The sequence below is a fragment of the Corella eumyota genome, chromosome 4 (assembly GCF_963082875.1).
Source record: "Corella eumyota chromosome 4, kaCorEumy4.1, whole genome shotgun sequence".
Taxonomy (NCBI): domain Eukaryota; kingdom Metazoa; phylum Chordata; class Ascidiacea; order Phlebobranchia; family Corellidae; genus Corella; species Corella eumyota.
In genome coordinates this window covers 12,888,514-12,901,876 of record NC_137493.1, presented here as the reverse complement: position 1 = coordinate 12,901,876, position 13,363 = coordinate 12,888,514, and the positions used below count along the sequence as shown (strand labels likewise).

General features: G+C 31.2%; 1 protein-coding gene across 9 annotated transcripts in view; it reads right to left on the bottom strand.

Annotated features, from left to right (window-relative positions):
* Positions 1-12,843, bottom strand: part of LOC145750336 (microtubule-actin cross-linking factor 1-like) — an 80,024-nt gene extending 67,181 nt beyond the window's left edge. For 5 of the 9 annotated variants that reach the window (XM_082566339.1, XM_082566342.1, XM_082566341.1 and 2 more), the window contains exons 1-6: positions 12,654-12,843; positions 12,173-12,252; positions 11,893-11,957; positions 11,288-11,389; positions 8,893-8,958; positions 5,329-5,461 (exon numbers count right to left, since the gene is read on the bottom strand). In XM_082566339.1, the coding sequence (XP_082422465.1) occupies positions 5,329-5,461; positions 8,893-8,958; positions 11,288-11,389; positions 11,893-11,957; positions 12,173-12,252; positions 12,654-12,793 (586 nt within the window). In that variant the 5' untranslated portion in view covers positions 12,794-12,843. Of the gene's footprint in view, positions 1-650; positions 760-3,108; positions 3,369-4,704; positions 4,769-5,328; positions 5,462-8,892; positions 8,959-10,279; positions 10,981-11,287; positions 11,390-11,892; positions 11,958-12,172; positions 12,253-12,653 lie in introns of those variants that run through there. The other 4 variants (XM_082566344.1, XM_082566348.1, XM_082566347.1 and 1 more) reach the window with 4 other exon arrangements.
* Positions 12,844-13,363: the final 520 nt, after the last annotated feature.

The window sequence follows — 13,363 nt, the reverse complement described above, 5'->3', positions numbered from 1 at the left end:
AACAATTGACATATGGATGACAATCGATTGTTCTTATGACGCCACAGGAGATAACACATAAATACGAGGCATAAAAATCATAAACATCGAAATTGTGTCAAAATATTCATTTCTTGTTTATTTAAAAACGCAGAATTAAAAATTATACTAATTAAAAGCATTTTAGTTTACAGAATATCAAAAAAGATCAAGTTGAATGTTTTAGAAGTGTCACAATTTAATGACTTCCGATTTTAATTACGTCATTCATTCATTTTTAATTTTGAGGTCGTATCGCATTACATATAGACAGAAAAACAAACTGGTTTGACGTTTGGGCAATAACAGCATAATGTGATTTTAAAATCTGGTATTAATATTTCATTACGATGACTAATAAACAAAATGCGAAAAATTTTAGGTATTTATCTGTTTAGGGTACTGGAAATCGTAGATGATATGTCAAAGAAAAATCAATAAAATTGAGATTTTCAATTTCAATATCAGCAGGCTTTTAAAACCCACTCGTTGTATTTATAATTTTACATACGTTAGGCTTTTTTTAATAAGTAATAACATAATTTAATTTAAATTAAGAACTACAATAAACATCAAAAAAAAGCAAAGCTGCAATTACAAAAATTTTGACGCGCCGTGTAAAAATAACTTACCAGAATACTTTATTATAATCGAGTGCATGACATCATCAGAATAACCTTTTGATCGTCCGAGTTCAAAGTTATTATTTTCACGAAACTGTGCCATTATAGCAACTGATAGGGTCGTATAATTTACTAATTACAAACACTGGTATCAATTACCATTCATCTCAATACAAAATTCGTAAACCAAATAACTAAATAGCCTAGGGGCAAAAGCACATTTAGTCAAAAATGTATTGCAAAAATGTTTTACGTTGTACGTCGTATATACTTCTCTTACTGTACAATTATGCACTAATTGGCCATATATTTGTTTTAATTTTAAAACTTTATGTATACTGGTTGTTTTTACTTTCCCTTTTCTCGCATTTGTGCATGGTATAAATGTACCTAACACATAAAATTATTGGTTACCGGTAACCTTTGCAAATGTTAAACTTTCTTAATTTTACGTCTAGCCACGTTTTACTATAACACCAACGCATTTCGTTATTTAACCCGGAAATCGTTGTTACTGAATATGGTGTATAAATATGACTCAATAACATTTTAATATTTTCCCCTTCTACTGCTACTTGTTATCGCACTTGAATATCAATTATAGAGAATGTATGTGTTATTTTATTACGTAAATTTGTCATTATTGTTACTAAACAATGTCAATTACAAACGGTTCTGTGGTAACTAACATGCACTTGTTAAACTACCTATATTACATACTAGCTACTGCTATCTGTTAACATTACTTTTAAGTTATAAAAAAGAAATTAAAAGCTGCGGTTTTCAATATGAAATTTAAAACTAAATAACTAGCAGTAGCACTGAGGTAATGTGGGTTTTACCCTTAAAACAACATAGTCTGATTCCAATACAATCTTTTAAATCTAAAACAACATGCTTTGTGGTATTAGCAATTATAACTAATCCATTTCTGGTCGACTTACTGACAAATCTGTTATTGTTTAACAAAGGCAAGTTTTAAGCCTAACAAAGCAAAGTTAACCAACACACAACACGACTTGGTATTTACAGAATGTACGCCGCAGGCTTTTAATTGCATAAACTTTGATCAGATTTCACAGTTCTTGGCTGGACAACCACGTTAACTAAACTGCATCGACCTTATGCGCGCTTGATCCTAGCTTAATAACCTGACATAGGATACTCTAGATTTCCGTACGGCTTGCTCGCAGTAAGTTTGTTTGTACAAGAAGCTGTTGTACTAGGACTACGTTTGCCTGTAGTAAATTTAACTTAAGGATCTTGTGCGCCCGCACACGCATAGTTCAGCAAACATTACTCGAATAATAAAAAGCCAAGTGGACCGTGCTTTTACCCACAAAAAAAATCGAGTTAAAGTGTTTTTAAACGCTTCAATACACAATTTAATTTTAGAGGATAATCCGTTACGAGAGGTCCGCTGTTATAAGAGCGAAAAAACGAAAAAGGTAAAAAAATATCTAAGTTGATTCTACCGACCGGTCATTTTAAACAACGCTTTTAGCAATGAAATTAAAATGACCTAAAAAACGACAAATAATGACGTATTAGTTACGTGTATAATAAGGTGCATCCGTATTTTTGTGATCAAGTTTTGAGTTCCGAAATTAGAAATAAAATCAAAGACAAAACACCTGTATCAACAACCAATGTCCCTATAAAGAAACTAAAGATAAAAGAAACTAAATTCCGCTACGTTTTCCGCAGTAAACAATCACTTACTTGTGAAATAAAAGACTAACCTTAAACAGCTGCTTAAATATACAAGTAATGACCTATTTGACTATCCCTTTCAACTTTACTATGATAGTTAATCCCATTTAAGATATGCAGTAAAGTACAAAGTAAAAGTTAATTCAGTTTTTTTTTTAAATAAGACTGAAATCTATTTGTTATTACAACCTTTCAGTTGTTATTACAGGAACCAAGAAAATTCTATTGTGTAGCAAATGCTAAAATTTTATTATTATTACAATAATAGTTAACCAAAAATATTTTTTTGTTTTATTTTGCTCAAATTTATTAAAACCCTATTCTAGTCGTTGTACCAAATAAAGAATAATAATAAAATTCTTGCAATTGCCCAATCAAATTTTGCACAAAAAATTACTCTTAAATCTCTTTGATAATTTAAAATCCATTACAACAACATTTGTAATATTTTTACACCTTATTAAAAAATACTAGTTATAAAAATAATAAATCTATTACCAAACCAAAAGCCAACAATGATTAAAATATAAATAACAAAATAATTAAAAAATTGATAACATTAAATGACGAACTGTAACGTTTATTTTCGTGGCAAATTTATTACCAGTTTAGTCATACCTAATGGTCATTGCTTCCTATTATTATTAAGGTTATGACAATAAACCAAAATTAAAATAAAGTAACTTAAGACCTCGTAATTTTATTTCCTAATAATTCTAGCGTTAGAATTACACTTGGCAGATTTTAAATTTACCTTTTCTAGCTAGCATAGCAGTATCGTATGCATCAATAGCATCTAGTTCTTCTTCAGTTAACGTTCCGTGTTCTCGATCGCTCCAATCCATATTTACTTAATTCAACTTCTTTTTACTATACAATAAGCACCCTTTGATATGTTTATGCTACTATACTTTCTTCGAAAGACCAAGTTCAATGCCTTACACCAGTGCTAAAAGTATTGCTACCAACCCGTTAATAATACAATGTATCCCTACTAAACCGAAATGATGCTAAATACTCATCTGTTGAAATAATTATATTAAATAAAATGTAAACTTCACTGAAGACTAGGCGTCTAACTTTAAAGTAAATTTCAGTCTTAAGCAACTCCTGTATTTCGCATACAACTGAACTGTTTATTGATTATGTCAAAATCGATACTAACTTGATATGGTGCTAATATAGCTAACAGGGGCAGTCTGGCAGTATATTAGGCTAACGAGTTAACCACAGAGGATCTAACCCTTCTTGTCATCCATTAATAATCATGTCGTCACGAAACATGATTGACAGACACAGCCTGCAACATAACGCTTGTTGTACCTATATGTTAAAGGGGTCACGTGACTGATGTCGAATAAGGCCTCTCTCTCATAAGGTCTACATCAATAACACTGGTCCCTAATTACATGTAATAATATTAATAGTATAATAACGCACACTGGGCGCCTGCATTAAATACCCGATAACATAAGGCTAATCCTATTCCGCTGGAGTATATTATTACTATTATAGAGTGTAAGTTATTGAAGTCATATGAAATCACTGAGCGTACTATAATATGATCCACAATTGACCACGTTCCGAGCACAATAGAATATATCTTAAGTGTAACTTCAAGCCTATTGTGATGACGTAAAATTTGTTATGATTGGTTTTATAAGTTAAAGAACTTACGAATAACTAACACAAGCCTTTAGTTTTTTTATTCCTGTTTAGCTTTACTCTGATGTTTACTAAACCTTGCTCTCAGTTAGTTTTTCTTAAACGCCTATTTTTTAGAATATTTAAATAAAACACTAAAAATTGAAATTTCTACTAACTAGCTGTAAAGGTAAACTTTTTCTTAGTTAAAATTAAGCTACTAAATGCAAATAACTGCAAATATACAAGTGATTTTGAAAAAAGATCCCATAAATATTAAAAAGAACGGAGAAATTAAATAAAGAACGGAGAAAATAAATAGAGAAAATTTTTTAAATCTTTACATAATAAATTGAATAAAACTGTAATACCTAAAAACACTTGGATCTAAATTTTAATAAAGATATAAATATTTTCTTATTAAAAAAGTAATGTAAGTCGTACAAGTTTAATACCAAAAATCCAATTGTATTCTAAGGTTCTAGCCCTAGTGTAAACTTCTATATAAATTTATAACCTGTTTAATAGTAATACTTAACCTACACAAAATATGTTTTTCAAAGCTATCGTAGAGAAAGCTATTGAATTATATTTATTCGAATTAAGCCTACGAATGATTGTATTATATAATCCCGCCAAAATTAAGAAGGAATGTCTTTTTAACTATACATTGTTATTTTTGTTATTGTTACGTCACAACCCTTACCTGTCAGGTACTCCCCCTCTGCCGGGACCAAACCGCGAACATTTTCCATTGTTTTAAAGCCGCTATCTCATTAAAGCAACCTCTCAACTTTTTTTAAACTTAACCACAAATCAACACAATTTTAACCACGTGGTCTTAGACTTTGCCTTTATCAGAACATACATGAATGCAAGCGTTTACCGAGCTAACCCCTTCACGACAACGTAACAGCTGTCATCAAGTTTTGCTCATTAAGGAGAAAGGGAAATATCGCCCGCAATTAACGACCAATATTATGTTAAATACTATAGCGAGTTCGATTTTTTAAGCTGTTTTTAGGTATGTTATTTTTTGAAGCGTGTTACATAGGCTACTAACGTTTAATACTTCTAAATATGTTCCTAATAATGGTAACTAGTTATTTTTACGTACAAGGTTAGATTAAATAAAAACATGTAAGCACCAAAAAACCTAGTAAGAACGATAAAAATAAAGAGTTTGCTCAAGAACCGTGATCTACAAGTGATCCAATAATGGTCAACGAAAAATTCCAGATTATAACGGCACATGGAAAGTCAGTTCAAGTATAAATATTTTTAATGCTGTGTTTTAGATACGACTTAAAAAAGATTTTTAATTTTTTACCTGCTACTCGCAGAATGGCGCGTTCAGCAGCCCCTACTATACACTTTTCCTGCTGATTCATAGTTCCTCCAAAATCATTTTCATTCCACTTTAAATTCGATTTAACTGGACTACCGTCTACCTCCATATGATGCTAAACACAAAAGTTGGTTTATTTATACTACAAGTAACTTGTTTTATTTTATTAGTAACTTAACACGACTCTGTACGCGCTGCCCTCATGTAAGTTACTGTTTGTTTGCATTGTTTTAAGTTTTTTACTCCTAAAGTTTAATACTCTATAAATTTTTCAACATACAACACGACATGTTTTTATAAACCACGAATAGGTTTAAGGACTATGTTTAAAATCAAGATTTAAAAAGTTATTTCAAAGTAAAATTAAAAAAGCCCGAAAAAACACCAAATTTTTAAGCGCGCTAAATTCGAATGGATTTTTAAACTGTCCTCTTTTTTCTTTTTTAATTAAAAATAAAACTTTTTTTAAATATTTTTTTTCGTTATTGTAATATGAGAATCTGAATCTATTTTATAGAATACTTTTTAATTCTTATATTCACTTAAAACGTTAGACACACATATTGTACCGCGCACCGCCTTGCCATATAGCTTACTATCTAACATAAATACTTATTTTTTGGCAGGCTTACAAAAAAACTGACTAATAAAGGTAATACGTTAAATCTACATTCTACATTCTACTTTTTGCGTATTGTTATAGCCTACAGCTCTGCTATAAAACCCAACACACAATAAACATGTGGTATTTTCGCGTTTTTTCAACGCACATAGAACACAATACGAGAGTGCTTCAAACGAGATGATATTTAATATATTGATAAAGCCCGATATCAATTTGTTAATAGTTAACGTAACGCCGGAAAAAATAATTTTATGTGCAGTGTTTAAACTAAATAGAGAGTTAGGCTAGGGCTATTAAGGGCAAACGATGACATCTAATTTTTTTATTGGGAGCTTTTATTTACAAAGCCGTAAAACGAATGCATTTACACCCGTAATTACATTTTAAGTCTAGGCAACAACATAGACAAACAAAAAATACCTAAATATTGCAATATAAATAGAACTCTATTAAACAGTGTATATTTAGGCTTGTTTAATGTAAATAGTAATGTGCGTATGCTGTAACATTATCGCCCAAAGGCGCCGAATTTGCAATAGTTTAAAGTATTAGTTTAAATATGACATTTAACAAACTGATAGCTAATAAAATATTATTGACGCTCATTAAAAATGCGTGCCTATTCCTGGGCTATAATGTAGTATTTAAGACATATTTTATATTCGATTTATTTTATACAAAAACTTTTTAAAATGTTTAAAGTAAAAAACACTGTCCTACATGAAATTCTTATTGGTTCAATTTTTGGAATTTAATTTTAGAAGAAAATTAAAAATTCAATCTTTTTTTTTTTTTTTTTTTTAAATCCAACAGCGTAATTGTAGAAAAAGCTCAACGGACTGCTATGTAAGCACACAGCTAAAGCAAAACACAATAGGCTAAACTCACACGGTGTTTAGGCAAGGCATTGTGTTATAAAAAGAGCAACCAACCCTTTAGAACTTTTAAATTACAGGTAGGCCTTTTAAAGCACAAAAACAGCACGACATCAAGTTACTTTACTTACTTCTTGAAACTTATTATAATCCTTAATACGCTTCGGCTTTTTTAAAGTAGGCTTGTTAGTTTTCTGTTGGTTTCTTGTAATATTTCGAGTACCACGAGGCAGTGGAACCATTTTACTTCGTCTGCTAGTATCTGGACGCAAAGTTTTAGGCGATGGCTGTTTTGTTGGGGTAGATGACCTGCTAGCGCGATCAGCATTTGTTTTCATTATTCTTCGTTTTTTAGTACGATCTTGCCTTTGAATTCGAGATTCTGAAGTTGAAGTTTTAGACTCTGTTTGATTATTTTTTTGTTCTGTTATCCTACGTGGTTTACGGGTTAAAGGGTTGTTTTTATTTTCAGGTAACTCAATTTTTGATGGCTGTTTTTTGATCTTTGAAACAAACTTTTTCGTTTGTTGTTTTAATATTGGAATTCTGGCGCCCTTTGTTTTAGCGTTAACAGCAAGTTTTCGATTCCCCTTTTTGTTTTCATTTTCAACGAGCGTGTCATCTTTACTCGACCTTGACTTTAGTGAGGTCACGTGGTTCGGCTTATGCAATCGGTAAGCTGTGATAGAGAAGGTCGGAATGTAGACTTTTTCTGGCAGAGTGCCGCGGAGTGGCGACATTTCTTCGACACTAGAGCGCGGGCTTAGGTCGGTAATTACCTGTTCTTCTAGAATATAAGGTTCTTGAGGCTTTTCTAAAATGGGGGAGGCTAAAGTATTGGCGTTTAAATCCAATTCCAAACTACTGTGTCTACTTCTTACATGTTTATTACCCCGAACATTATCAACTCTGCGTATCTCAGTTGATTCATAATCACTTGAACTAGGGCTACATGTATGAAAAGTCAGTTTATAGTCGTCAGTGTCGATTGCTTGTAAGGCGTTTATTGCTGATTTTGAAAAGTTGAAGCTCAAATCCTCAGAATGAGGATTCGCGACAGAGTTAGTGTCGTTTGTATCGTTCACGCAGGCTTCAAAAGTTTTCCTCATTATTCCGTCGATTTCGTTTAACAATGCCGTGTCGCCATCACTGTCAGAGCTGCATTGGCTACTTTGGAACTCAAAATAAACGGAAGACCGCTTAACAATGTCTCCAACTTCATTTTCAGACCCATAACAGTCATCTTCTGTTTCGCTAAGCTCCATTGGAACTTTTAATAAATTTTTCTAACTAATATTTGAACTGTATGGAACACACTAACACTTGATTTACTGAACTAGGCCTCGAAGTGAATTTTTATGACGCGCCCTCGCATCGATCCCTTTAAATAATTAAACGGCTGTGTGACGTAATGGGAAAAGGCGCGATGCAAGCGCACGAGACAAAAATAAGAAATAGCATAAAACAAATTTTATAGGGTGGTGTGACACAGTTACACTGCATATGTCATTAATTGAATGAACATTCGATTAAATATAAGCTACTAACATAAATGTAAGGATAAATTTGACTGCAACGGCCTATTTGTAATGGAAGAATATAATTGTCATTAAATCAATACCACTTATAATATTAAACTTAACCTTTTTTTCCAAAACACCTTCTTACAGAGTGTATAAAATGTGACAAAATGTTGGTATGTCTTAGTTTGTTGTATTATTTTAGATTTTATGTTTTTCTAAACGCGTAATAACTGGCCATGTCATGTTGCAATACCAAATGTTTAATAACTTATTGTATATTATCTTCAAATTTTTCTAGTTTACAGTTGCATAATTCGATAAAGCAACTGTCATTGGTAAAAACTTGTGAAAAATGCCAAGCAAGGGTTTTAGGTAAAAGCTTTACAAATGTATACAAAAGCTTTTAGATAATGTTTCAGATGTTAAACAAAACAATGTCCATTGTATTGAGACAATAGTCCAAACTCTAAATAAATGACCATTGTATTAGTTGTCCAGTCATTTAAGTAAAAAAAATGTTTACCTGTGCTTTCAAGGTGGACAAGAAAAACGCGCTCAAGCGCCCACTGCTGGCGTCTTCGGGAGAAAGCTGAAATTAAAGAAAGTAAATTTGATAAAAAAAAATTTAATTTTCTAATAATCATTTTATTATATGTTATAACGTGTTCTATAAGTTTTTTTTCTCATTTAGCCCTTTTAATAGCCCTTTTATACTAAAGGTAGTAAAAATGGATTAAAAAGGCAGAACGCTTGAATGTCATGTTATTTATGAGTGTAATAATATTTATTTATTGCGACGTGTTTAAATAAAAACGAGCAGCAATATAGCAACGACTTTCGTGTTAAATGAATTAAACAACTTTGATTTATGGGCTGCTAAAAATTACAGTTAAACTTGTTTTAAAAACTTTATTAAATAACTTTTAAATATTTATGTTAATTGGAGCCCACTCTAAGAGCTGTATGTTCGCCCATTTAACTAAACTACTTAATCGCTTGTTGTAAAATATTTGTGAAAAATATTTGCCCGTTATTTATCCGCCTACAGCAAACAGTATTTTTTTGTTTAAGGTTATATATTATATGTAAATTAGACTTAATAATATTTGAATTCTGTTGGGACGTGTGGTATTCTGTCATGGTATTGGAATCGGACTTAATGATTTCGGGTTCGAGCCGCACCATTGCCTTTCCATTCGGCCTTAAGTACTCTGTTTGCAAATAGCTCAAATATGTCACAACAGCACACCCTTTTTTAAGTTTAAAATAACATATAAAATCGGATTTAATTCCCAGTGAGTGTTACTCATCCGTTATCACTTAGGGGGTGTAAATAAAACCTTAATGCGGTTAAGGAGGAATTTTACAAAAAATTTCTAAAATTTGCTTACTTAATATTTGAGAGTTAAGACATGCCAACAACCGGGTAATAATTTCAACAACGCTGAACTTGATTTATAGTTGATATATGTGTATTTTTAACCGATTTTCCGCTTTATTAAAACTGCTGATCAATTACTTTTTACGACAGTTAAACTAGGTAATAAAACTATAAAGATGGCGTTAATATATAATCATAATCACTAACAATAGCCAATTTATTTTAAACATTAAGAATATTAAAGAAAAATCCTAAAGGTGGATGTGCCAACTAAAGGCTAAAATACAAAAACTGCATATTAATATGGGCTGTAAAGTTGGCACTTTCAAATCGAGGACAAAGCAATAATTTAAATTTTTTTTGTAAATATTATATTTGTAATATTATAACCCTTAGAATAAGTAAATATGGTATATGTTACGACGATTACACGGTGTGAGTAATACAGGTTGTAATTTGCGGAAGGTTACATTTTAAAACATTAAGTTAGGATTAAAATAGAGATGAGTTAACGAAACGGTAAACTTACTGGAACGTCGTCCCCCATTTCCCATGGTAGTTCAACGCTTGTGCTTCGGTTTAGCTTCGTGCTTAAAATGCTATCCTGACTGTTTTGCTTTTTTTCCTCCATTTTTAAAATTATCAATCAAACCGTTTTTTGTTTACTTAACAAACATACTTCATACCTCGTTTTATGCTTAAAATTATATATCTAACCTGCTCTCAAACCTTTGTGTATAAGTAATATTACTAGATACAAATATGACTGACTGTTCATTTAAGTGTATTTAGTTTAATACTAGGACATATAATATTTCAAAACCCTGAATTACCTTGCCGCAAAAATTTGAACTTCAATACGCTGAATGACTCACGCTGTGCTATATATGACTAATAGTGCATATTATATTATAAGATCTTTAACTTACTAGAAAGTATTAGGTATACTGGTAAGGAAAAAAAGCAAATTCGACAACTTAATTCTGAGAAAATCTTGCTGGTAAACAAAATGTAATATTTAATGCATCTAAGTATAAATGTCTTTATATTTAAGTAGCTAAACATAAAGTAAATTAAGGATATTTCTGAAGAAAAATAAGCGTTAAAACTGACATTTTAACACCTGCAGTAAAACCTAAGTTTTACGTTTTTTATACTGCCGTTTGTCTAACGCTTAAACTTAGCTTGTCGTTATTGTTTTTCGAGCATGTGCGAACAAAAACGCCGCCGTCTTTCATTCGATATTAGTTAATATTTAACGCGTGATGCCAGCAGGATTAATAGGGCATGTGAGTGGCCTTTAAAACCACGGCGCTGTGATTACTGCTTGTGTACTTGAGCCTGAGCGTCGTAGAATTGTCGTTTATAAGCCGCGCATTCAATTGTTACCTCGCTTGGTTGACGTATACGCCCATTACAAACAGGGTCATAAATAATATTTTTGTTCAGTGTGTATGTTTTTGGTGTACTTGGCATTTACTTAGGCCCCCCTGTAAATGTACGCTTTAAAATAAAGAGAAAATCATGGGGTATTTACTTGTTTTTCGGCAGGTTTCTTTTTTCCTCTTTTTCGTCGTCTAGTTTTTGCGGCCGGCAACGACTTCGGTTTGTTTTTATTTAGTTCCTCAGTAAAGTATTTCTGAAAATTGATGTAAAATTGGTTATGATAATATTTATTTAATGTTAGGGTTATATTTTGAAATCGATTTTTTATTTCTGGTTTTATTTTTTCATTTATATTACAAAGAAAATGATAACCAAAAATTCTTAGAATTGATTTTGAAAAATCATAACTTTAAATTATATATTTTTTCATTTCATGCATCGTTTAACAAAGAAAATTCTAATTAACTTGTTTTTGCGTATCACGTTAAGCCATTAATTTTTTTTTTTTTTGTTCAAATGAAATATGTATTTTTAATGCAACTTAAAACAAAAGCCTTTAGAGCCATCACCCAACGTTCCCAACTTATATGACGTAAAATTTAGACCCACTACTACCATCTAGCGATCAAAATGTTCCAATTTAGAAATCAATCCACGTGTGGAAAATGTTTTTGTAAAAGTCATATTTTTTTAGAAAACAAATATTTAGTACTACAAAAAAAGAGTGAAATAGTTTGGCATATATCTAAAACTTACTCGAAATCTCTTTGTTTCAATGATCTCCAATACAGGTTCAGATGTAACTTCAGCAAAACCAAACTCTGTATTAAACAAACAACGTTACACGGTCGCACATAACGACAAGTTTAAACTGTATAAAACACCACCCTAATTTTGAATTAAAATCAGCAGCTTACTAACTTTGTAACAACACTGTCTTAGAATATATATTAGTCTTAATCGTAAAATGACATTTAAAAAAATATTTGTTATTAGTTTTTCTAGATTTTAGTCATGTACTTTACTATTTAAACACCTGTAATTTGGTTGCGTTTAACAAACTGGTAAGCCCATTCGTTTAGCGTCAGTTCTTTTGTAATTTCTTCCTTACATACCCTACAAGAAATTAAATATTGAAAAACGATTATTTTTTGATTCCACAAAAGAATGTCAACAGCAAAGTCAATCGCCTTTTAAATAAACAGTCTTTAGCTTTGAATGAATGGGGCGAATTTGCCGACTTTTTCTTAGAATTTTCGTTAAACATTCTCGCATTTAACGGCGTTTATTTAATAATAAATCATATAACCCTTTGCCGTGCAAGGACAAGTCTCGTTTACAACAAAATAAATGCATTATTATTTTAAGTAATACTAAAAATTGAAAGTTCTTGGTATACCGAATATAAATTGTCATATGTTATCTAGATTCATTCCTTGCAAAAATATGTATTTATAATATTGTTCAACCGATGATAGTTTTTAAGATGTACAAAAGTTCTGAAATAATATGCTTACCCTTCTTTCAGTTTCAGTTGCTTTTTTCTTCGGCAACAGCACAGCAATACAGTTGCTAGCAACACAGCAAAAAAAGCAACAAAATGGGGATATATTAAACACACGCTTCCAACCCAGAAACAAGAATACGGTTCTGCCATAGATTCATTTAACCAACGTGGTATTAACCATCAATGTCTTATTAACCTAAATGCAGTCTGTGAAAAAATAAGTTTCGTTATTAATAAACACATGTGTACATATATGTATGAACTATGACTAGTATAGAAACCACGCTATTATATACGCATGGCTGCATATTTTTGGAAATGTGTTTTTACCTTCTTAGTAAAAATATAAAAACTCCAATATTATATAACGAAAACTTAGGCAATTGTTGTACATTATGTGTACGTTAGTACGGCAAATTACCGGTTAAATTTACGTTGCATATTATCGTATTACTAGTTGTAGTAATCATTTCAACGCAGGTTTATTTATCAGATTTTGTTAGAGATTTATTTTATAAATTTTAACCTTCGATAACGATAAGATTCAATTTCAAAGCAACCTTGATACGAAACACCGGTGCCCAAGGCATTTGCCTTTTTTTATACTTGACCTTATAGAACATAGTAAAACACAACCTTACGTTTTTTTTAAGCAAAACCGCACATTATCAAACTTTTCAACAAAGTCAACGTGGCAGTGTTTTACACTAACCGGTTATT